We start from the raw sequence: 26,813 nt of genomic DNA, 5'->3' as shown, positions 1-26,813 counted from the left end.
TAATGTACTGTATATATATCTATACACTGATAGTAATGTACTGTATATATATCTATACACTGATAGTAATGTACTGTATATATATCTATACACTGATAGTAATGTACTGTATATATATCTATACACTGATAGTAATGTACTGTATATATATCTATACACTGATAGTAATGTACTGTATATATATCTATACACTGATAGTAATGTACTGTATATATATCTATACACTGATAGTAATGTACTGTATATATATATCTATACACTGATAGTAATGTACTGTATATATATCTATACACTGATAGTAATGTACTGTATATATCTATACACTGATAGTAATGTACTGTATATATATCTATACACTGATAGTAATGTACTGTATATATATCTATACACTGATAGTAATGTACTGTATATATATATCTATACACTGATAGTAATGTACTGTATATATCTATACACTGATAGTAATGTACTGTATATATATCTATACACTGATAGTAATGTACTGTATATATATCTATACACTGATAGTAATGTACTGTATATATATCTATACACTGATAGTAATGTACTGTATATATATCTATACACTGATAGTAATGTACTGTATATATCTATACACTGATAGTAATGTACTGTATATATCTATACACTGATAGTAATGTACTGTATATATCTATACACTGATAGTAATGTACTGTATATATATCTATACACTGATAGTAATGTACTGTATATATATCTATACACTGATAGTAATGTACTGTATATATATATCTATACACTGATAGTAATGTACTGTATATATCTATACACTGATAGTAATGTACTGTATATATATCTATACACTGATAGTAATGTACTGTATATATATCTATACACTGATAGTAATGTACTGTATATATATCTATACACTGATAGTAATGTACTGTATATATATCTATACACTGATAGTAATGTACTGTATATATATCTATACACTGATAGTAATGTACTGTATATATATCTATACACTGATAGTAATGTACTGTATATATATCTATACACTGATAGTAATGTACTGTATATATATCTATACACTGATAGTAATGTACTGTATATATCTATACACTGATAGTAATGTACTGTATATATATATCTATACACTGATAGTAATGTACTGTATATATCTATACACTGATAGTAATGTACTGTATATATCTATACACTGATAGTAATGTACTGTATATATATATATATCTATACACTGATAGTAATGTACTGTATATATCTATACACTGATAGTAATGTACTGTATATATATCTATACACTGATAGTAATGTACTGTATATATCTATACACGGATAGTAATGTACTGTATATATATCTATACACTGATAGTAATGTACTGTATATATATATCTATACACTGATAGTAATGTACTGTATATATATCTATACACTGATAGTAATGTACTGTATATATATCTATACACTGATAGTAATGTACTGTATATATCTATACACTGATAGTAATGTACTGTATATATATCTATACACTGATAGTAATGTACTGTATATATCTATACACTGATAGTAATGTACTGTATATATATATATACACTGATAGTAATGTACTGTATATATATCTATACACTGATAGTAATGTGCTGTATATATATCTATACACTGATAGTAATGTACTGTATATATATCTATACACTGATAGTAATGTACTGTATATATATCTATACACTGATAGTAATGTACTGTATATATATATCTATACACTGATAGTAATGTACCGTATATATATCTATACACTGATAGTAATGTACTGTATATATATCTATACGCTGATAGTAATGTACTGTATATATATCTATACACTGATAGTAATGTACTGTATATATCTATACACTGATAGTAATGTACTGTATATATATATCTATACACTGATAGTAATGTACTGTATATATATCTATACACTGATAGTAATGTACTGTATATATATATCTATACACTGATAGTAATGTACTGTATATATATCTATACGCTGATAGTAATGTACTGTATATATATCTATACACTGATAGTAATGTACCGTATATATATCTATACACTGATAGTAATGTACTGTATATATATCTATACACTGATAGTAATGTACTGTATATATCTATACACTGATAGTAATGTACTGTATATATCTATACACTGATAGTAATGTACTGTATATATATATACACTGATAGTAATGTACTGTGTATATATCTATACACTGATAGTAATGTACTGTATATATATCTATACACTGATAGTAATGTACTGTATATATCTATACACTGATAGTAATGTACTGTATATATATATCTATACACTGATAGTAATGTACCGTATATATCTATACACTGATAGTAATGTACTGTATATATATCTATACACTGATAGTAATGTACTGTATATATATCTATACGCTGATAGTAATGTACTGTATATATATCTATACACTGATAGTAATGTACTGTATATATATATCTATACACTGATAGTAATGTACTGTATATATATCTATACACTGATAGTAATGTACTGTGTATATATCTATACACTGATAGTAATGTACTGTATATATATCTATACACTGATAGTAATGTACTGTATATATATATCTATACACTGATAGTAATGTACTGTATATATATCTATACGCTGATAGTAATGTACTGTATATATATCTATACACTGATAGTAATGTACCGTATATATATCTATACACTGATAGTAATGTACTGTATATATATCTATACACTGATAGTAATGTACTGTATATATCTATACACTGATAGTAATGTACTGTATATATCTATACACTGATAGTAATGTACTGTATATATATCTATACACTGATAGTAATGTACTGTATATATATCTATACACTGATAGTAATGTACTGTATATATCTATACACTGATAGTAATGTACTGTATATATCTATACACTGATAGTAATGTACTGTGTATATATCTATACACTGATAGTAATGTACTGTATATATATCTATACACTGATAGTAATGTACTGTATATATCTATACACTGATAGTAATGTACTGTATATATATATCTATACACTGATAGTAATGTACCGTATATATCTATACACTGATAGTAATGTACTGTATATATATCTATACACTGATAGTAATGTACTGTATATATATCTATACGCTGATAGTAATGTACTGTATATATATCTATACGCTGATAGTAATGTACTGTATATATATCTATACACTGATAGTAATGTACCGTATATATCTATACACTGATAGTAATGTACTGTATATATATCTATACACTGATAGTAATGTACTGTATATATATCTATACACTGATAGTAATGTACTGTATATATATCTATACACTGATAGTAATGTACTGTATATATATCTATACACTGATAGTAATGTACTGTATATATATCTATACACTGATAGTAATGTACTGTATATATATATCTATACACTGATAGTAATGTACTGTATATATATCTATACACTGATAGTAATGTACTGTATATATATCTATACACTGATAGTAATGTACTGTATATATATCTATACACTGATAGTAATGTACTGTATATATATCTATACACTGATAGTAATGTACTGTATATATATCTATACACTGATAGTAATGTACTGTATATATATCTATACACTGATAGTAATGTACTGTATATATATCTATACACTGATAGTAATGTACTGTATATATATATCTATACACTGATAGTAATGTACTGTATATATATATCTATACACTGATAGTAATGTACTGTATATATATATCTATACACTGATAGTAATGTACTGTATATATATCTATACACTGATAGTAATGTACTGTATATATATCTATACACTGATAGTAATGTACTGTATATATATCTATACACTGATAGTAATGTACTGTATATATATATCTATACACTGATAGTAATGTACTGTATATATATATCTATACACTGATAGTACTGTATATATCTATACACTGATAGTAATGTACTGTATATATCTATACACTGATAGTAATGTACCGTATATATATCTATACACTGATAGTAATGTACTGTATATATATATCTATACACTGATAGTAATGTACTGTATATATATATCTATACACTGATAGTAATGTACTGTATATATATCTATACACTGATAGTAATGTACTGTATATATATCTATACACTGATAGTAATGTACTGTATATATATCTATACACTGATAGTAATGTACTGTATATATATATCTATACACTGATAGTAATGTACTGTATATATATCTATACACTGATAGTAATGTACTGTATATATATCTATACACTGATAGTAATGTACTGTATATATATCTATACACTGATAGTAATGTACTGTATATATATATCTATACACTGATAGTAATGTACTGTATATATATATCTATACACTGATAGTAATGTACTGTATATATATCTATACACTGATAGTAATGTACTGTATATATATATCTATACACTGATAGTAATGTACTGTATATATCTATACACTGATAGTAATGTACTGTATATATATGTATACACTGATAGTAATGTACCGGTACCCCGCTCCCATACATTCATGTGATACAGTAACAAAGTTTCGATGCATCGTGCGTTCCTAGACAGGAGAGGCGAGAGGACTCCTCTGGGGGGTGACGGGGGAGGCGCGAGGTATTATTAGCCTCTCACCTTCACAGAGGGAAATCCCAGCAGAATTGTAAGTCTTAAATATTCAAAGAAGAAATGTTGTTTGGTTTGCCAGAATGGCCTCTAGGGGGCGCCGCATCAAAAAACCAAAGTAACACGTTGACCAAAAGTGGTGACACTGCGGGATGACACTATATGGATATTATGCCGCCTCCAGGTCACTCCATATCGTATGGTGGTACTATTACGTGGGCGCCGTATGGTGCCATTACGTGGGCGCCGTATGGTGCCATTACGTGGGCGCCGTATGGTGCTATTATGTGGGCGCCGTATGGTGCCATTACGTGGGCGCCGTATGGTGCCATTACGTGGGCGCCGTATGGTGCCATTACGTGGGCGCCGTATGGTGCCATTACGTGGGCGCCGTATGGTGCCATTACGTGGGCGCCGTATGGTGCTATTATGTGGGCGCCGTATGGTGCTATTATGTGGGCGCCGTATGGTGCTATTATGTGGGCGCCGTATGGTGCTATTATGTGGGCGCCGTATGGTGCTATTATGTGGGCGCCGTATGGTGCTATTATGTGGGCGCCGTATGGTGCTATTATGTGGGCGCCGTATGGTGCTATTATGTGGGCGCCGTATGGTGCTATTATGTGGGCGCCGTATGGTGCTATTATGTGGGCGCTGTATGGTGCTATTATGTGGGCGCCGTATGGTGCTATTATGTGGGCGCCGTATGGTACTATTATGTGGGCGCCGTATGGTACTATTATGTGGGCGCCGTATGGTGCTATTATGTGGGCGCTGTATGGTGCTATTATGTGGGCGCCGTATGGTGCTATTATGTGGGCGCCGTATGGTGCTATTATGTGGGCGCCGTATGGTGCTATTATGTGGGCGCTGTATGGTGCTATTATGTGGGCGCTGTATGGTGCTATTATGTGGGCGCTGTATGGTGCTATTATGTGGGCGCTGTATGGTGCTATTATGTGGGCGCTGTATGGTGCTATTATGTGGGCGCTGTATGGTGCTATTATGTGGGCGCTGTATGGTGCTATTATGTGGGCGCTGTATGGTGCTATTATGTGGGCGCCGTATGGTGCTATTATGTGGGCGCCGTATGGTGCTATTATGTGGGCGCTGTATGGTGCTATTATGTGGGCACTGTATGGTGCTATTATGTGGGCGCTGTATGGTGCTATTATGTGGGCGCTGTATGGTACTATTATGTGGGCACTGTATGGTGCTATTATGTGGGCGCTGTATGGTGCTATTATGTGGGCGCTGTATGGTACTATTATGTGGGCGCTGTATGGTACTATTATGTGGGCGCTGTATGGTGCTATTATGTGGGCGCTGTATGGTACTATTATGTGGGCACTGTATGGTGCTATTATGTGGGCGCTGTATGGTGCTATTATGTGGGCACTGTATGGTGCTATTATGTGGGCGCTGTATGGTGCTATTATGTGGGCGCTGTATGGTACTATTATGTGGGCACTGTATGGTGCTATTATGTGGGCGCTGTATGGTGCTATTATGTGGGCACTGTATGGTGCTATTATGTGGGCGCTGTATGGTGCTATTATGTGGGCACTGTATGGTGCTATTATGTGGGCGCTGTATGGTACTATTATGTGGGCACTGTATGGTGCTATTATGTGGGCGCTGTATGGTGCTATTATGTGGGCGCTGTATGGTACTATTATGTGGGCACTGTATGGTGCTATTATGTGGGCGCTGTATGGTGCTATTATGTGGGCGCTGTATGGTGCTATTATGTGGGCGCTGTATGGTGCTATTATGTGGGCGCTGTATGGTGCTATTATGTGGGCGCTGTATGGTGCTATTATGTGGGTGCTGTATGGTGCTATTATGTGGGCGCCGTATGGTGCTATTATGTGGGCGCTGTATGGTGCTATTATGTGGGCGCTGTATGGTACTATTATGTGGGCGCTGTATGGTACTATTATGTGGGCGCTGTATGGTGCTATTATGTGGGCGCTGTATGGTACTATTATGTGGGCACTGTATGGTGCTATTATGTGGGCGCTGTATGGTGCTATTATGTGGGCACTGTATGGTGCTATTATGTGGGCGCTGTATGGTGCTATTATGTGGGCGCTGTATGGTACTATTATGTGGGCACTGTATGGTGCTATTATGTGGGCGCTGTATGGTGCTATTATGTGGGCACTGTATGGTGCTATTATGTGGGCGCTGTATGGTGCTATTATGTGGGCACTGTATGGTGCTATTATGTGGGCGCTGTATGGTACTATTATGTGGGCACTGTATGGTGCTATTATGTGGGCGCTGTATGGTGCTATTATGTGGGCGCTGTATGGTACTATTATGTGGGCACTGTATGGTGCTATTATGTGGGCGCTGTATGGTGCTATTATGTGGGCGCTGTATGGTGCTATTATGTGGGCGCTGTATGGTGCTATTATGTGGGCGCTGTATGGTGCTATTATGTGGGCGCTGTATGGTGCTATTATGTGGGTGCTGTATGGTGCTATTATGTGGGCGCCGTATGGTACTATTACATATATCCACAGAACTCTCCCGCACTTTTATAAAACGTCCATTTTACCGGTTCTTTAATATTGGCAGTGAAATGGAGGGGGAGTGCGTGGCGAGGAGGACGGCGAATTCCCGGAGACTAAACAACGTACTGATAAAGATTTGTTGCGGAGTCACCTTGAAACGCGGCCAAATGAGAATCTCGATTGGGGGGGGGGGGGGGACGACGACTGGGCAGAGGGGCGCTGGTCTATGAACGCAACAAGCGACGGAGGATCCGTAAGATCCGACCGTCGCCTCCAGGCCCCCGGTCTACCATATTATCGAGCCCGTCATGGCGCCATCTACATTGGCGCTGCGTTATATCTACTACCCCTGACAACCACCCGCGCTTCACTCCGGCGTCCTCTAATCTTACCCCCCCAATTAAATAAAGCTTAGAGATAATTAATTAAAGGGGAAAACTGACCAATCAGATCTGTATTGATCTCCCCGGAAAGCGTCTTTCCTCTCGGGAACAAAGTTGTCAGAGTGCCCTGTAGTGCCCACTCTCTAGACCAGGGGAGGGACGACCATGTTCCAAGACTCATGTTGACGGAAAGAAGGATGCCCATCTGCAGGGTCAGTCATTTACTAGTCGCATTGCTCCTTGACAACCTTGTTCCCAGGCTCATGTCGTGGTATAACAGCTTGATGGCTGCCTCCGCCATAACGGATCTGGGTTACACCTTCTTACGGCAGTCGCTGACAATGATGATGAGACTCCTCCGATGAAGTGAAGGAGCAATTAACGTCCACTATCCGTGGGGCCATCTATAATCTCCAGATGATCCGGGGCTTAAAGGGAAAGTACTGACGTCTGGTGAAGGTTTCATTTTTAGTTCCTGCCGTGTACACAGAACATTTTTCCCCTTGCAGTACCGCTTTTGGCCTCTTGGAGTATCAAATATTTATCATAGATATCAATGTAACAGCGCCCCCCCCCCCCATACCGTGAGTAACTGTCACATTTTCAGAGCGCAGCCCCCCCCCCCCCCCCAGAGGATCTCTATGATATGTGAAATTAGGCGCTACCGTCCCTTTAAGAGGCCATTCACCCAGCTTTGCCGTGCTGGGACACGCAGGCTCATTTATAACGTTCTCTCTTCCGCCAGTCGCCTCGTTATCCCAGAAATGCCGCCCTGCAGGAAGCCGGGATTATCTGCTGTATACAGATGCCAGGCCTCGGGGGAGGGGGGGGGCAGCGGGCACCAGTAATAGATACTCAGCGTGCCAGGGACGCGGCAACGCAGGCTGCAAAATGACTTAGAAGCCGCTGTATAAGTCTAGACCCCCCACAGAGGCAGTAACCCAGCTTTCCTGGCTTCCTGAAAGGCAAATCTGTGCAACGTGGAAGCCGTATAACTAGTGATACACATTGTCCAGAGGCCTAGATAAACTGCACGACAATTCCATCCTACCCTGCTTTCCCAGACTCCTGCATGGTAATCGTCTCCTCATACAGAATTGTGGGGCCAGAGCGGTATCATTTACCTTTCAGGAGCCAATGAAAGGTGGATGACAAACCCCAAAGCAGCAGAAACGGCCATATTGATTGTCACCCAGCTTTCCCAGACTCCTGAATGACAAGTTTCCGAAGGTTTTTTTTCATCAAAATGGACAAGCTGGACTCCGAGAAAGCTGGATAACTGTCAGTAGATGATAGACTAGTGACCCAGCTTTCCTAGGCTCCTGAATAACCAGTTTGTCTAGGATTTTGCTAGAATGGACATGCAGGACTCTGAGAAAGCTGAGTGACCACTATGATGATAGAATAACCACCCAGCTTTCCCAGGCTCTTGAGAAACAAATCAGCCCGGTAATATGGGTGTGTACAACTGTAGAGCCTTAGCAGACTTGTCATTCAGTTGTCTGGGAAAGATGAGTGGCGACCCTAATAGAAGGAAGCCGCAATGGCGGCCATATTGGATGACACCCAACTTTCCCAAGATCGGATGTATTATCTATTCAAGCTGTGGAGTACAGAGAGCGGATATTGCACAAGTAAGTGAACCCCCCCCCCCCCCGAAGCAGCAGCGTCCACCAACTCTCAGCCAATCAGCGGCACAGAGACTAAGGGGGGCGTATACGACTTATAGCGCCCCCCACCAGCACCACACGGTATAACAACTACTAAGAACCACCAGAATTCCTCCAGTTCATTATGACCGGCACGTTAATAGTTAAAGAGGAACCACAAGTGGCGAGGGGTCGGCCTGCAGGGAGATGACGCCGGGTGCCGGGCACCACATGACTGGCAGCGCCTTAATCATGTAACAGCCCCGGGCAGCCAGAAAGTGTTAGACGACACAGCAGCGGGCGGCCGGTGGCAGCGTCTTCTTATTCTAAGTGACTCCTGACGCTGCTGCCAACGCTGCCCTGCAGATAAGAGCCGCCCCTCCCCCCGGCATTCAAACCGACCAATCAGCAACAAGGACAATGAACCAGCAGCCGCTTATCTCCCCTCTCTGCTGGATGCGATCTATTGTCCCCTGTTATCAGCCAGGTCAGGGGCTGTTATCTCAGCGCTGTGAGTGTGGACATCGCAGCCGGTCCTCTGTGAGCAGGTCAGGAGCCTGGGAAAGCTGGGTGACTATTCTACCATCTATTAGTGGTCACCCTGCTTTCTCAGAGTCCTGCATGTCCATTCTAGCAAAATCCTAGACAAACTGGATATTCAGGAGCCTAGAAACCTGGGTGATGGCCCAGCTTTCCCGGACTCCTGAATGACAAGTCGGGGGAAACATTCTGTAATGGTCAAATATACTTTGCGTTTCGATTCAATCTCAAGATCTCTGCTTGCGATCAGTGAATGAGAGGCTGAAAACCCTGTACAGGCCTAATACTCCCAGCTGAGGGTTTGTGTCAAATCCAGAACTCCAGACTGATACATTGTAACAAACCCTCAGCTGTCAGCAGTAGTATTAGGTCTGTGGGGGATTTCAGCCGCACAAGAATGTTTTAAGAATGACAGCAAGCAGAGATCTTGAAACGGTGAGGACTCGAGACACAAAGTTGCCGGATATTATACAGACGACAGCAGGAAATAGTTTCACTTCGGAGTTACAAGAACAGGACGGGCAGGGAGAGTATCGCTGCCATTCACCCAGCTTTCCGGGACTCCTGAACAGCGCAGGAATAGCAGTGTGCAGACAGCGTACCCTCCCCCTCTGTCACCCAGCTTTCCCACAATCCAGAATGGCAGAGGAATTGTGGCTGAACGAGAGCTGGGCAGGACACTGTATAATGAGGACGTGCCGTTCAGGGCTGCAGGAAAGCTGGGTGCTGGTCACCTATACAGGAGCCGCCGCCATATTTATTACAACCGTTCATTCCTGAAAGACGCGGGGGGGGGGGGCGCAGAGATGACAGATGGAGGGGTATTCAGTGCAGCACGGAAATACAGGCAATAACAAGGGGGGCACTTAATAATCCCCCCCGAGCTTCACTCCACATACCGGGGCCCTCAGGGGCCACAAGTCTTGTTTCTCAGAGGCCGATGCTGCCTCAGGGGATACAGATACGTCCACAGGACAGGGGCCCCTCACACACATCCGGTCATATCAGGCGCACATCAGGGGCCACACAGTCCCCATCCGATCATACTGGAAAACATCTCAGGGGCCACCACTCCCCCTGCCCCGTTACAATGCCGGGTATCCCCGCCACCTGACAACCTTACCGCTACGCCCTGTCACGGCCCCTGTCATCACTCTCCCCTCCCCCCTCAGGCTCTTCGGTACTCACCGGCAGCTTGGGGCTGACCTCCCCCTTACAGTGATGGCAGAAGAAGCGATGCTGAGCCGCCGCCGCCTCCGCCATTTTCCTTTTTCCTCCTCCGCCCGCTCCGGCTGCTTCTGCTGCTCCACTCGTCACGTCAGTCCTCCCAGCAGCAGCGAGTGTGCTAACAGAGCGCCGCCCCCTGCCGGAGCCGCTCTATTCCCCCTGCGACCAGTGAGAGTCGCAGTGTTTACCCGGTCCTCCACAACCAACGAGAGAAAGGCAGAGCGTCCGGCTCCCAGGGCAGCTCTATCTCAGTCACCGCAAACAACTGTCTCAACAAACTTTATTAACAACCGGACTGACGCATAGACACACATTTCCCGGTGACAGAGGCGGCGTAGAGCTGGCGGTACCGGAGATCCGTGCCCGGTGCGGTTACTGCGGAGCATCTAATACAACTGACGGTGAGGGGCTGCATGCCATACATCAGTGGTCTCTAACCTCAGATACTACAACTCCCAGCGTAGCTGTCAGGGCATGCTGGGAGTTGTAGGTTCATAATTAGAGAGTCGTTGCAATACATGACTATTAATCAATCAGTCGTTATACTACAAGTCTCAGCATGCAATGCAGCCAGGAACTACAACTCCCAGGATATGGTAACATGCTGGCTCTTATAGTTGCACAGCAGCTCCCCAGATACTGTCTACTGTGGCTGCAAAGGGTACTACAAGTCTCAGCATTATACGTGAGATGTGCCACTCCAGATGCAGTGGAACTACTACTCCCAGTATCCTCAGTGACACCGGAGCACAGTACATGGCCGTCCGCTCCTGTAGTACTACAAGAACCAGCATGACCCAACAGAGCAGCCCCTGAACTTGTGACTGGTGAGGTAGAACTACCCACCCCCAGCAGGTCCTGTATGTCTTCTATTGACGTTCTGTTCTAGACTGGACGCAGGTGGAGCAGACATGACGGCGGTGGAGACGCAGCTGAGCTCGTTGCTGCTGCAGGAACACTACGGCGAGATCGTGGAGCGCGTGGGGAAGTTCCTGATCGGGACGGGCGCGCAGCCGCTCAGGGTCATCGTCAGCGAGACCGGAACCTCCACCGATCAGGTACGCCCCCCCCCCCCCCAGCAGGGCGGCGCAGTATACGGTTTTTACAATAAAACCCCATGGATGGCGGATGCCACGAACGGCATATAACAGCCAGATCGATACATGTCACCTGCACCGATACATTGTAACAAACTCAGGAGAGAGATGTGCGCAGATGTGTTACCTCACATAGGATTGTTTAGACTGATACACTGTAACAAACCCTCACCTGTGAGAAATATTAGATCTGTATGTGATTACATCCCTTACAGGAATATTTCCAGCCACTGACCGCAAGCAGAGATCTTGAAACAGTGAGGAATTGCAATACAAAGTCTATTAGAAAGTTGCCGGACATTATACAGGAGTTGATTTCACTATTTCACAGGCAGGGAAAGTATCGCTACCGTTCACCCAGCTTTCCAGGATCCCTGACCGCACCGGAATAGCAGAGTGTAGATGGCGTACCCTCCCCCTCTGCCACCCAGCTTTCCCGCAATCCTGCATAGCAGGTTATTAGCATTGCTGTGTATGGGATTGGGGCAGGACACTGTGTAATGAGGTGACGTGACGTTCAGGGCTGTAGGAAAGCTGGGTGGTGACGTCTACAGGAGCCGTTCATTTCAGAAAGATGCTGGTGACAACAACGGGGCGTAGAGATAACAGATGGAGTGGTATTTAGTGTAGCATAGAAATAAAGATGATGATGATGATGATAATAAGGGGGGGTGACAAATAGTGGTCACAGCGGCCTGTATTAATTCTCTAGACTGATACATTGTAACGAACCCTCAGCTGTCGCCCCTTCTCGCAGGTGAAGAAAGCCTTGTGTGTCCTCCTGCAGCACGGCCTGGTGACGTATCAGATGCACAAGCGCGGCTTCGTGGAGTACTCCGCCCTGTGCGACCGCTGCCTGCGCATCCTGCGGTTCCCCCGCTACATCTACACGGCCAAGACGCTGTACGGAGACACGGGCGAGCTCATTGTGGAGGAACTGCTGCTGAACGGGAAGATGACGCTGACCGCCGTGGTGAAGAAAGTCGCCGACCGACTCACGGAAACCATGGAAGGTGAGTGACGGGCCCGTATAAGGGGAGAGCGCTGACGGGGCGGGGGAGGGGAGCTGCTGGATATGCAGTATCTTCCACTTTTCTGGAATCCCATGTGATAAGCGGGCTCCGCGGCACCCGGGCGCAATCCGTGGGGAAGGTCGGCACACGAGAATTATTCTCCTTTATCTTCCTATAAAATATCTCGAAATCATCTCAACAGGAATCGGGGAAAATCTTCTGCTATTGTCATTCTCGCTTAGATCCAAAACTACCCATCCTGACCTAAGTCTTCTCACAGCTGAGGGTTCGGTACAGTTGCATCCAGTTTAGACAATCTGGATCCCCCGTATTCAATGCGGCCCCCTGCTTTCACTAACCCTTACCTGATCTATTACAATGGCTGGCTTCCTCCAGATGGGAAGAGCGTGGAGTACAGCGAGGTGTTGGCGACCTTCACCCAGCTGGCAGACACCCACTTTGTACAGAGGTGCCCGGACATCTCCGACACCGGGCACACACCCAGCGCAGAAGGACGGCCGCCCCCAGCCCCCACCCTCGTCACCAATGAGAAGGAAATGTACGCCGTGCCCAGTGTCACCCTGATCGGTAAGGAGATCGTTATACCGTTGATTGCTGGGGGAGGGGGCGGGGCGCCGTGCCCACAAAGCAGTCACCGGAGTCGCTTTGTTTTCTGTAGGGAGAGGGAAGCGGCGCCGTTCTTCCGATGATGACGACGAAGGAGCGACTCAGAGCAAGAGGCTGAAGAAAGACGCTGGTGCAGAGGTGAGTGTCGGCCAGCGGGGGGCAGTGTTGGTCATCGCCTTTTATCCGTTTCGGCCCGCGCCGTCTATTTAGTCTCCAGGTCACGTGACTGTCTCCCCCGTTTCCTCAGGACGACCGGATTTATTGGCAGATCAATGTCGTTCGCTTTCACCAGCACTTCCGAGACCAGGCCGTCATCAGCGCCGTGTCCAATAAAATGGACCAGGTAGGAGAGCGTGAGCCACCTCCGACCAGCAGGGGGCGCCCTCAATCTTGCGCGATGTTTGAGCCTCCGTTTCGTATTCCAGACCAGCAGTGAGATCGTCCGCACCATGCTGAGAATGAGCGAAATCACCACCTCCTCCAACGCCGCGTTCACACATCCGCTCTCCTCCAACGAGGTAACCGCGCCTCGTCCTGACACTGAGATCACTTGAAATCAATGAGGTAGTCACAGCCCCGCCCCCTGGGAGCTCATGCATTAATATAAACAGTATCTGTAGATTTAAAGGGGATTTCCAGGTAAAATGGGGATCAGGATGCTGGGCCCCCCTAAAGTGAGGAGCTCTGCTGCGCTGGAGAGCAGTCGGAGGGGTTCCTAACCCACTGCTACACCTGCGGGGGGAGGGGACGTGTCGGAGTCTTCAGGGTCCCCTGACCTGGATCCATCAAATGATGATTTTTAAAGGGCTGTTCTAGCTTTGGTTATCTTCTGGCACGTTATTCCAGGGAGGAGTCCATGAGGTGGAGTTGCCCTTTAAGAAGTGTTTTGTTTTTTTTTTCTTTTTTTAGATTTTCCGAGCTTTACCCGCAGGATACAACATTTCCAAGCAGGTGTTAGACCAATACCTGATGCTGCTCGCAGACGACCCGGTAATGACTCCTCCCCCGTCCTGGCCGCCATGTGTGTCCTGCGCCCGGCCGGCCCCTTGTAATTCTCTTGTGTCTGGTTATTGATTTCAGTTGGAGTTCGTGGGACGGTCGGGGGACAGTGGCGGGGGGATGTTCTTCATCAGTATCCTTACCTGATATACATAGGGTTTATATTGGGGGGGTCTTTTATTTTCGGCAGTCCGATAATCCGGCACCTGTCACTTTCTGTTTATACCGGACTAAAAGAATTTTACTGACTTAACTCCATAAGATCTGGACAAAGCTGTCGCCTCATTGGCCACATCCAACCTGGAATCCATCGTCCAAGAGAGGTGAGAAAAATACCAACACTTTTTTATTTTTTATTTTTTTTCTGTTTTTCACCTTTTTCTTTCTGTAGGTTCGGCTCTCGCTGCGCCCGCATCTTCCGACTCCTCCTCCGCAAGAGACACCTGGAACAGAAGCAGGTGGAGGATTTTGCAATGATCCCGGCAAAGGAGGCAAAAGACATGTTATACAAGATGTTATCTGTCAACCTGGTCACCCTGCAGGTCACTACCCCACCTCTATATTCTTCTCCATAGGGGGCAGTATTATAGTAGTTATATTCTTGTATATAGGGGGCAGTATTATAGTAGTTATATTCTTGTATATAGGGGCAGTATTATAGTAGTTATATTCTTGTATATAGGGGCAGTATTATAGTAGTTATATTCTTGTATATAGGGGCAGTATTATAGTAGTTATATTCTTGTATATAGGGGCAGTATTATAGTAGTTATATTCTTGTATATAGGGGCAGTATTATAGTAGTTATATTCTTGTATATAGAGGGCAGTATTATAGTAGTTATATTCTTGTATATAGGAGCAGTATTATAGTAGTTATATTCTTGTATATAGGGGCAGTATTATAGCAGTTATATTCTTGTATATAGGGGCAGTATTATAGTAGTTATATTCTTGTATATAGGGGGCAGTATTATAGTAGTTATATTCTTGTATATAGGGGGCAGTATTATAGTAGTTATATTCTTGTATATAGTGGCAGTATTATAGTAGTTATATTCTTGTATATAGGGGGCAGTATTATAGTAGTTATATTCTTGTATATAGGGGCAGTATTATAGTAGTTATATTCTTGTATATAGGGGCAGTATTATAGTAGTTATATTCTTGTATATAGGGGCAGTATTATAGTAGTTATATTCTTGTATATAGGGGCAGTATTATAGTAGTTATATTCTTGTATATAGGGGCAGTATTATAGTAGTTATATTCTTGTATATAGAGGGCAGTATTATAGTAGTTATATTCTTGTATATAGGAGCAGTATTATAGTAGTTATATTCTTGTATATAGGAGGCAGTATTATAGCAGTTATATTCTTGTATATAGGGGCAGTATTATAGAAGTTATATTCTTGTATATAGGGGGCAGTATTATAGTAGTTATATTCTTGTATATAGGGGGCAGTATTATAGTAGTTATATTCTTGTATATAGTGGCAGTATTATAGTAGTTATATTCTTGTATATAGGGGGCAGTATTATAGTAGTTATATTCTTGTATATAGGAGCAGTATTATAGTAGTTATATTCTTGTATATAGGGGGCAGTATTATAGTAGTTATATTCTTGTATATAGGGAGCAGTATTATAGTAGTTATATTCTTGTATATAGGAGCAGTATTATAGTAGTTATATTCTTGTATATAGGAGCAGTATTATAGTAGTTATATTCTTGTATATAGGGGGCAGTATTATAGTAGTTATATTCTTGTATATAAGGGCAGTATTATAGTAGTTATATTCTTGTATATAGGGGACAGTATTATAGTAGTTATATTCCTGTATATAGGAGCAGTATTATAGTAGTTATATTCTTGTATATAGGAGCAGTATTCTAGTAGTTATATTCTTGTATATAGGGGTCAGTATTATAGTAGTTATATTCTTGTATATAGGAGCAGTATTATAGTAGTTATATTCTTGTATATAGGGGGCAGTATTATAGTAGTTATATTCTTGTATATAGGAGCAGTATTATAGTAGTTATATTTTTGTATATAGGAGCAGTATTATAGTAGTTATATTCTTGTATATAGGGGCAGTATTATAGTAGTTATATTCTTGTATATAGGGGTCAGTATTATAGTAGTTATATTCTTGTATATAGGAGCAGTATTATAGTAGTTATATTCTTGTATATAGGGGGCAGTATTATAGTAGTTATATTCTTGTATATAGGAGCAGTATTCTAGTAGTTATATTCTTGTATATAGGGTGCAGTATTATAGTAGTTATATTCTTGTATATAGGGGGCAGTACTATAGTAGTTATATTCTTGTATATAGGGGACAGTATTATAGTAGTTATATTCCTGTATATAGGGGGCAGTATTATAGTAGTTATATTCTTGTATATAGGGGCAGTATTATAGTAGTTATATTCTTGTATATAGGATAAGTATTATAGTAGTTATATTCTTGTATATAGGAGCAGTATTATAGTAGTTATATTCTTGTATATAGGGGCAGTATTATAGTAGTTATATTCTTGTATATAGGGGGCAGTATTATAGTAGTTATATTCTTGTATATAAGGGGCAGTATTATAGTAGTTATATTCTTGTATATAGGAGCAGTATTATAGTAGTTATATTCTTGTATATAGGAGCAGTATTCTAGTAGTTATATTCTTGTATATAGGAGCAGTATTCTAGTAGTTATATTCTTGTATATAGGGAGCAGTATTATAGTAGTTATATTCTTGTATATAGGAGCAGTATTATAATAGTTATATTCTTGTGTATATAGGAGCAGTATTATAGTAGTTATATTCTTGTATATAGGAGCAGTATTATAGTAGTTATATTCTTGTATATAGGGGCAGTATTATAGTAGTTATATTCTTGTATATAGGGGCAGTATTATAGTAGTTATATTCTTGTATATAGGGAGCAGTATTATAGTAGTTATATTCTTGTATATAGGGGTCAGTATTATAGTAGTTATATTCTTGTATATAGGAGCAGTATTATAGTAGTTATATTCTTGTATATAGGAGCAGTATTATAATAGTTATATTCTTGTGTATATAGGAGCAGTATTATAGTAGTTATATTCTTGTATATAGGAGCAGTATTATAGTAGTTATATTCTTGTGTATATAGAAGCAGTATTATAGTAGTTATATTCTTGTATATAGGAGCAGTATTATAGTAGTTATATTCTTGTATATAGGAGCAGTATTATAGTAGTTATATTCTTGTATATAGGAGCAGTATTATAGTGGTTATATTCTTCTATATAGGGGGCAGTATTATAGTAGTTATATTCTTGTATATAGGGAGCAGTATTATAGTAGTTATATTCTTGTATATAGGGAGCAGTATTATAGTAGTTATATTCTTGTATATAGTGGGCAGTATTATAGTAGTTATATTCTTGTATATTGGGGGCAGTATTATAGTAGTTATATTCTTGTATATAGGAGCAGTATTATAGTAGTTATATTCTTGTATATAGGGGCAGTATTATAGTAGTTATGTTCTTGTATATAGGGAGCAGTATTATAGTAGTTATATTCTTGTATATAGGGAGCAGTATTAGGCTATGTTCACACGGAGTATTTTGGGGGAGGAATATCTGCCTCAAAATTCCGTTTGGAACTTTGAGGCAGATATTCCTCTCCCTGCACGCCGATTTTCGCGGCGATTATCGCGCCGTTTTTCGCCCGCGGCCATTGAGCGCCGCGGGCATAAAACAGCGAGAAATACCCTTTCTCCTGCCTCCCATTGAAGTCAATGGGAGGTCAGAGGCGGAAGCGCCCGAAGATAGGGCATGTCGCTTCTTTTTCCCGCGAGGCAGTTTTACTGCTCGCGGGAAAAAGACGCCGACGCCTCCCATTTAAATCAATGGGAGGTGTTCTCGGGCCGTTTTTGCAGAGTTTTGCGACGCGGTTTCCGCGTCAAAAAACTCGGCAAAATACCCCGTGTGAACATAGCCTTATAGTAGTTATATTCTTGTATATAGCAGCAGTATTATAGTAGTTATATTCTTGTATATAGCAGCAGTATTATAGTAGTTATATTCTTGTATATAGGGGGCAGTATTATAGTAGTTATATTCTTGTATATAGGGGCAGTATTATAGTAGTTATATTCTTGTATATAGGAGCAGTATTATAGTAGTTATATTCTTGTATATAGTAGTAGTATTATAGTAGTTATATTCTTGTATATAGGGGCGGTATTATAGTAGGTATATTCTTGTATATAGGGGCAGTATTATAGTGGTTATATTGTTGTATATAGGAGCAGTATTATAGTAGTTATATTCTTGTATATAGGGGCAGTATTATAGTAGTTATATTCTTGTATATAGGGGCAGTATTATAGTAATTATATTCTTGTATATAGGGGCAGTATTATAGTAGTTATATTCTTGTATATAGGAGCAGTATTATAGTCGTTATATTCTTGTATATAGGAGTAGTATTATAGTAGTTATATTCTTGTATATAGAGGCAGTATTATAGTAGTTATATTCTTGTATATAGGGGCAGTATTATAGTAGTTATATTCTTGTATATAGGGGCAGTATTATAGTAGTTATATTCTTGTATATAGGGGCCGTATTATAGTAGTTATATTCTTGTATATAGGGGCAGTATTATAGTAGTTATATTCTTGTATATAGGGAGCAGTATTATAGTAGTTATATTCTTGTATATAGGGGCAGTATTATAGTAGTTATATTCTTGTATATAGGGAGCAGTATTATAGTAGTTATATTCTTGTATATAGGGGGCAGTATTATAGTGGTTATATTCTTGTATATAGGAGCAGTATTATAGTAGTTATATTCTTGTATTATAGTAGTTATATTCTTGTATATAGGCGGCAGTGTTATAGTAGTTATATTCTTGTATATAGGAGCAGTATTTAAGTAGTTATATTCTTGTATATAGGGAGCAGTATTATAGTAGTTATATTCTTGTATATAGGAGCAGTATTATAGTAGTTATATTCTTGTATATAGGGGCAGTATTATAGTAGTTATATTCTTGTATATAGGGGCAGTAATATAGTAGTTATATTCTTGTATATAGGGAGCAGTATTATAGTAGTTATATTCTTGTATATAGGGAGCAGTATTATAGTAGTTATATTCTTGTATAAAGGGGGCAGTATTATAGTAGTTATATTCTTGTATATAGGAGACAGTATTATAGTAGTTATATTCTTGTATATAGGAGCAGTATTATAGTAGTTATATTCTTGTATATAGGGGGCAGTATTATAGTAGTTATATTCTTGTATATAGGGGGCAGTATTATAGTAGTTATATTCTTGTATATAGGAGGCAGTATTATAGTAGTTATATTCTTGTATATAGGGAGCAGTATTATAGTAGTTATATTCTTGTATATAGGGAGCAGTATTATAGTAGTTATATTCTTGTATATAGGAGGCAGTATTATAGTAGTTATATTCTTGTATATAGGGGCAGTATTATAGTAGTTATATTCTTGTATATAGGGGCAGTATTATAGTAGTTATATTCTTGTATATAGGGAGGCAGTATTATAGTAGTTATATTCTTGTATATAGGGGGCAGTATTATAGTAGTTATATTCTTGTATATAGGGGCAGTATTATAGTAGTTATATTCTTGTATATAGGAGCATTATTATAGTAGTTATATTCTTGTATATAGGAGCATTATTATAGTAGTTATATTCTTGTATATGGGGGCAGTATTATAGTAGTTATATTCTTGTATATAGGAGGCAGTATTATAGTAGTTATATTCTTGTATGTAGGAGCAGTATTATAGTAGTTATATTCTTGTATATAGGGGGCAGTATTATAGTAGTTATATTCTTGTATATAGGAGCAGTATTATAGTAGTTATATAGGAGCAGTATTATAGTAGTTATATTCTTGTATATAGGGGCAGTATTATAGTAGTTATATTCTTGTATATAGGGGCAGTATTATAGTAGTTATATTCCTGTATATAGGGGGCAGTATTACAGTAGTTATATTCTTGTATATAGGGGGCAGTATTATAGTAGTTATATTCTTGTATATAGAGGCAGTATTATAGTAGTTATATTCTTGTATATAGGGGCAGTATTATAGTAGTTATATTCTTGTATATAGGGGCAGTATTATAGTAGTTATATTCTTGTATATAGGAGCAGTATTATAGTAGTTATATTCTTGTATATAGGGAGCAGTATTATAGTAGTTATATTCTTGTATATAGGAGCAGTATTATAGTTTTTATATTCTTGTATATAGGAGCATTATTATAGTAGTTATATTCTTGTATATAGGGGCAGTATTATAGTAGTTATATTCTTGTATATAGGAGCATTATTATAGTAGTTATATTCTTGTATATAGGGAGCAGTATTATAGTAGTTATATTCTTGTATATAGGGAGTAGTATTATAGTAGTTATATTCTTGTATATAGGGGCAGTATTATAGTAGTTATATTCTTGTATATAGGGAGTAGTATTATAGTAGTTATATTCTTGTATATAGGAGCAGTATTATAGTAGTTATGTTCTTGTATATAGGGAGTAGTATTATAGTAGTTATATTCTTGTATATAGGAGCAGTATTATAGTAGTTATATTCTTGTATATAGGAGCATTATTATAGTAGTTATATTCTTGTATATAGGGAGTAGTATTATAGTAGTTATATTCTTGTATATAGGAGCAGTATTATAGTAGTTATATTCTTGTGTATATAGGAGCAGTATTATAGTAGTTATATTCTTGTATATAGGGGGCAGTATTATAGTGGTTATATTCTTGTATGTAGGAGCAGTATTATAGTAGTTATATTCTTGTATATAGAGGGCAGTATTATAGTAGTTATATTCTTGTATATAGGGGGCAGTATTATAGTAGTTATATTCTTGTATATAGGGGGCAGTATTATAGTAGTTATATTCTTGTATATAGGGGGCAGTATTATAGTAGTTATATTCTTGTATATAGGGGGCAGTATTATAGTAGTTATATTCTTGTATATAGGGGGCAGTATTATAGTAGTTATATTCTTGTATATAGGAGCAGTATTATAGTAGTTATATTCTTGTATATAGGGGGCAGTAGTATAGTAGTTATATTCTTGTATATAGGGGGCAGTATTATAGTAGTTATATTCTTGTATATAGGAGGCAGTATTATAGTAGTTATATTCTTGTATGTAGGAGCAGTATTATAGTAGTTATATTCTTGTATATAGGGGGCAGTATTATAGTAGTTATATTCTTGTATATAGGGGACAGTATTATAGTAGTTATATTCTTGTATATAGGGGGTAGTATTATAGTAGTTATATTCTTGTATATAGGAGCAGTATTATAGTAGTTATATTCTTGTATATAGGAGCAGTATTATAGTAGTTATATTCTTGTGTATAGGGGTAGTATTATAGTAGTTATATTCTTGTGTATAGGGGCAGTATTATAGTAGTTATATTCTTGTATATAGGGGGCAGTATTATAGTAGTTATATTCATGTATATAGGGGGGCAGTATTATAGTAGTTATATTCTTGTATATAGGGAGCAGTATTATAGTAGTTATATTCTTGTATATTGGGAGCAGTATTATAGTAGTTATATTCTTGTATATAGGGGGCAGTGTAATAAATGTAGGCTGGTAGAGTTGTGAACTTTGGTTGTATTATTTTATAAAGAATGTGGAATAAGGACACCGATTTTATTCTTTGTAAAATAAGAAGTGGGTACAGAGACCTCTTTGGGCTGATGACCGTCCTCTGAGACTCTGAAGACTCCTTGGCTTCTCCTCGGTCACGCTATCTCCCAGTTTCCGGCTTGTATTTGCCTCCTCACAAGCTGCAGGATCCCCCTCCTCCGCAGCCGCTCTGCCACGTCCATGCGGCATCTTCTCTCCGGACCCGGCTGTCCCTCATTTTGGAGGGAATTCGCCCGTTTATAACTAGCGGCAGCCACTTTATATGCAGCACAGGGTCTGGTCAGGAGAGAACACAGGGAATGTCAAAACGGGTCCTCATATGAGTGTTTGGGGCGGGGCCACATGTAATTCACGCCCACTATAATTTCAGGGAGGGGCCACCGTTTATAATTCATGAGATTCTTCTAATTACCCATAACTGTCATTCCTGACACTCCTATAAACTGTCGCTGTTTTCTTCTTCACCCTGATTGGTCGGCCAGAAGTACCGACCGATTGTCTTATAATAATCTCTTCTCCATCGCCGCGCAACTCTGGCGCGGGGGTAGGGGCCGTCTCCACGTCTCGCCTCCTCTCTAATTTGCTGGGCTCAGCACCCGCCTCTTCCATGTCCGTCTGGAGGTGACTGATACCAGCGAGCAGGATCGGCTATTTTATAGTGGGTGTGGCACGGAACACGGGGGGCTTTCTGATGTCATCAGCGGCAAAGCTGCAGCTTAAAGGGGAAGTAACCGCCATGGTGCAGTATAGAGTCCATGTAATAAAACCAAGTACTGCTGCCTCGATGATACAACTCGGAGGGGTGATTAGAATTTTTTTAAAATTTTTGTTTTCTATTTTCGTAAAATAATTTAGTAAATTCTTACACAAGTTCCAATTCTTTCATATTGCTGTGACTGCGCCACATTCTGTAATTAACCACTTCCTGTCTGTGTTTTGTCTTTTAAAATACAGGAAATTCCCAAAACCCCCGATCACGCGCCGTCTAGAACCTTCTATCTGTTCGCCGTGAATTCCCTTTCGGCCGCCCGGATGTTACTGCAGAGATGTTACAAGGTACAGACGACATCGCTGGCGCAGGAACCGGCGTGAACTGGATTTTCGTCTGGAATCTCTGAGCCTCAAATAGCCAAGTAGTCTGGGTCTGATGTCATCACATACTGTACACAGGGATAATGCCGCCATATTATACACACAGATGATGTCATCACATACTGTACACAGAGATAATGCCGCCATATTATACACACAGATGATGTCATCACATACTGTACACAGGGATAATGCCGCCATATTATACACACAGATGATGTCATCACATACTGTACACAGAGATAATACCACCATATTATACACACAGATGATGTCATCACATACTGTACACAGGGATAATGCCGCCATATTATACACACAGGTGATGTCATCACATACTGTACACAGAGATAATGCTGCCATATTATACACACAGGTGATGTCATCACATACTGTACACAGGGATAATGCCGCCATATTATACACACAGGTGATGTCATCACATACTGTACACAGAGATAATACCACCATATTATACACACAGATGATGTCATCACATACTGTACACAGGGATAATGCCGCCATATTATACACACAGATGATGTCATCACATACTGTACACAGAGATAATGCCGCCATATTATACACACAGATGATGTCATCACATACTGTACACAGGGATAATGCCGCCATATTATACACACAGATGATGTCATCACATACTGTACACAGAGATAATACCACCATATTATACACACAGATGATGTCATCACATACTGTACACAGGGATAATGCCGCCATATTATACACACAGGTGATGTCATCACATACTGTACACAGAGATAATGCTGCCATATTATACACACAGGTGATGTCATCACATACTGTACACAGGGATAATGCCGCCATATTATACACACAGATGATGTCATCACATACTGTACACAGAGATAATACCACCATATTATACACACAGATGATGTCATCACATACTGTACACAGGGATAATGCCGCCATATTATACACACAGGTGATGTCATCACATACTGTACACAGAGATAATGCTGCCATATTATACACACAGATGATGTCATCACATACTGTATACAGAGATAATGCCGCCCTTTACTATACATACAAATAACGCTGTACACAGAAATAATGACACCATATTATACACACAGATGATGTCACCTCATACTGTACATATAAATAACGCCGCCATATTCTACGCTCTCCCGTACCTTTATGTGAATGAATGAAATCCACGGTAACAATCCTTCACCTACATTGTATTGTACTTTGTTGCAAAATTTCAAAATTCAGCAACAAATATTCGATGTGTGAACCCGGCCTAATGCTTGCAGCGTCCTCTTTGCTGCCCACACATTGAATCGCATAAGACCCGTAAAAGGGGTTTTCCAGGATTAGAAAAACATGGCTGCTACCAGAAGCAGCGCCATATTTGTCCACAGGTTGTGTGTGGTATTGCAGCTCAGCTAAATTTAAATATAGGCCTGAGCTGCAATACCACACCCAACCTTCGGACAGATGTGGCGCTGTGTTTTATAAGAAATCAGCCATGTTTTTAAATCCTTAACAATTCCTTTTGAGAGGGCGAAGTACAGTACTATATAGTCTACAAGAGGGGTCAGGGGAGATGAGGGGAAGGGGGGAGCCCTGATGGCGGCCCAGGGCAAGAATATAAACGCATCCCTGGCTTAGTCCTCCATTGTTCTTGAAGCAGTTCCACTGTTAGCCTGCAGGTGGCGATGGTACTCAATGAGCACAGTCTCTATAGCACCACCTGCAGGTCATGGAAGGGACTGCTGGATTTTTTTGAAACGTAGGCTATTTAGTAAATTTTTACTTTCGCCTTTTCTCCCCACAGACCGTGGCCAATTTGATCGAGAGGCGACAATTCGAGACCAAGGAGAACAAGTAAGAGTTTGCTGCGTTTTTGAATACACGGCTGTCAGATTATTGCGCCCTCTGCTGGGGATTATGTAGAACAGCGACTTCCCCTTATTGAGTTCCTCCTCTTGATGTAACGTGCAGGAGGCTCCTGGAGAAGTCCCAGAGGATTGAAGCCATCATCGCCTCCATGCAGGCCACGGGGGCCGAGGAGTCTCAGCTGCAGGAGATCGAGGAGATGATCACCGCTCCGGAACGTCAGCAGCTCGAGAACCTGAAACGGAACGTCAACAAGTGAGTAGGGACTGGAGAGGTCCCCGGGGCCCGGCCTCCCGTACGTTATATACCACGTGTAGGGCGTTATAATTTCACCTTCCGCAGGGGATGTCATCCAGCTGTCCCGGAGTCCTGAAAATCGCATCTCCATAGTTATACCTTCCGTAATAATCATACGCATTAAAAACTGCACCTAATCGCGTACTTTTCAACGCTATTTTCACGCCGCCAGATTTTGGTGTCCTTTTCCTCAGCACCAGGCAGATACAATTCGCAAGCGGAAAACGCAAGATAAATCGACGTGCTGCCGATTTGAAAATCCGCACCGCACGTCAATTTACGCGCCGGAAAATAAAAATAATGCGGCGTGTGCGCGAGGCTTCCTGAAATCTCACTTACTTTGCCGGTACTGTATTACGCTGCGGATTTGGCGCATGTAAATACGCGCGGCATAACTGCACGTAATACGCACGGTGCGCACTGAGCCTTATAACGTGACCTCTGACCTGTCCTCTTTGACCTGCAGACTGGACGCCAGCGAGATCCAGGTGGATGAAACCATCTTCATTCTGGAGTCTTACGTCAACAGCACGAAGATCAAGATCCCGTGATACAAAGACCAAACCCCCCCCATACGGCGCAGGCTGGGACGTCATCGGACTGAACGCAGGACATTGCATCCATTGGCTGAGCTGGCGAGATGTTCTGCAGGCTCCACAACTTAGAGGTGACATGGAAAGTGCGCCACCCCAATGACGAGGATAGAAATGGAAGTGCGGCGCGGTCGTATGTGGGCCGGACTCTGATACTGAACACAATGGATTGATCATTAACCGTTTCTGTGAGAATTTTTGAGCCGCAGGGCGAGCGGCGTCCGGCTGGTGCGTCGCGTTCACACTGAAAACTTAGTTGAAATTCTGTGAAATAAAACGTTTTCCTGTAACTTTCACGGAGTCGTTTTCCGTCATTTTATGAAATTTTCAGTTCATGCAGCCTGGAGGCGGAGCCTGATCTCCACACTGCCCATAGCAACCAATCAGAATCCACCTTAT

General features: G+C 40.5%; 2 protein-coding genes and 1 long non-coding RNA gene across 3 annotated transcripts in view; 1 reads left to right on the top strand and 2 right to left on the bottom strand.

Annotated features, from left to right (window-relative positions):
- The window catches only part of RNF115 (ring finger protein 115), a 53,566-nt gene extending 42,323 nt beyond the window's left edge, over positions 1 to 11,243 (bottom strand). Inside the window, exon 1 of the mRNA XM_075844086.1 lies at positions 11,026 to 11,243. Within this exon, the coding sequence (XP_075700201.1) occupies positions 11,026 to 11,100 (75 nt within the window). The 5' untranslated portion in view covers positions 11,101 to 11,243. The remainder of the gene's footprint in view (positions 1 to 11,025) is intronic.
- On the top strand, positions 11,204 to 26,708 carry POLR3C (RNA polymerase III subunit C). Its single transcript, XM_075844085.1, has 15 exons — positions 11,204 to 11,465; positions 11,954 to 12,122; positions 12,919 to 13,174; positions 13,571 to 13,762; positions 13,854 to 13,939; positions 14,049 to 14,144; positions 14,227 to 14,319; positions 14,711 to 14,791; positions 14,882 to 14,933; positions 15,063 to 15,123; positions 15,192 to 15,342; positions 23,494 to 23,595; positions 25,463 to 25,512; positions 25,630 to 25,779; positions 26,288 to 26,708. Exons 2-15 carry the CDS (start codon positions 11,976 to 11,978, stop codon positions 26,370 to 26,372), a joined length of 1,602 nt encoding a protein of 533 aa, XP_075700200.1. The 5' UTR covers positions 11,204 to 11,465; positions 11,954 to 11,975; the 3' UTR covers positions 26,373 to 26,708.
- On the bottom strand, positions 15,164 to 23,186 carry LOC142664771 (uncharacterized). The gene is made up of 3 exons (XR_012851372.1): positions 22,952 to 23,186; positions 22,578 to 22,815; positions 15,164 to 15,243 (listed from the first exon to the last, which is right to left on the bottom strand). It is a non-coding gene; the product is annotated as an uncharacterized LOC142664771 (long non-coding RNA).
- Positions 26,709 to 26,813: the final 105 nt, after the last annotated feature.

This window comes from Rhinoderma darwinii, chromosome 12, assembly GCF_050947455.1.
Source record: "Rhinoderma darwinii isolate aRhiDar2 chromosome 12, aRhiDar2.hap1, whole genome shotgun sequence".
Classification (NCBI taxonomy): Eukaryota; Metazoa; Chordata; class Amphibia; order Anura; family Rhinodermatidae; genus Rhinoderma; species Rhinoderma darwinii.
Note: the sequence above shows the minus strand (reverse complement) of the source record. Positions and strands in the feature narration are given on the sequence as shown.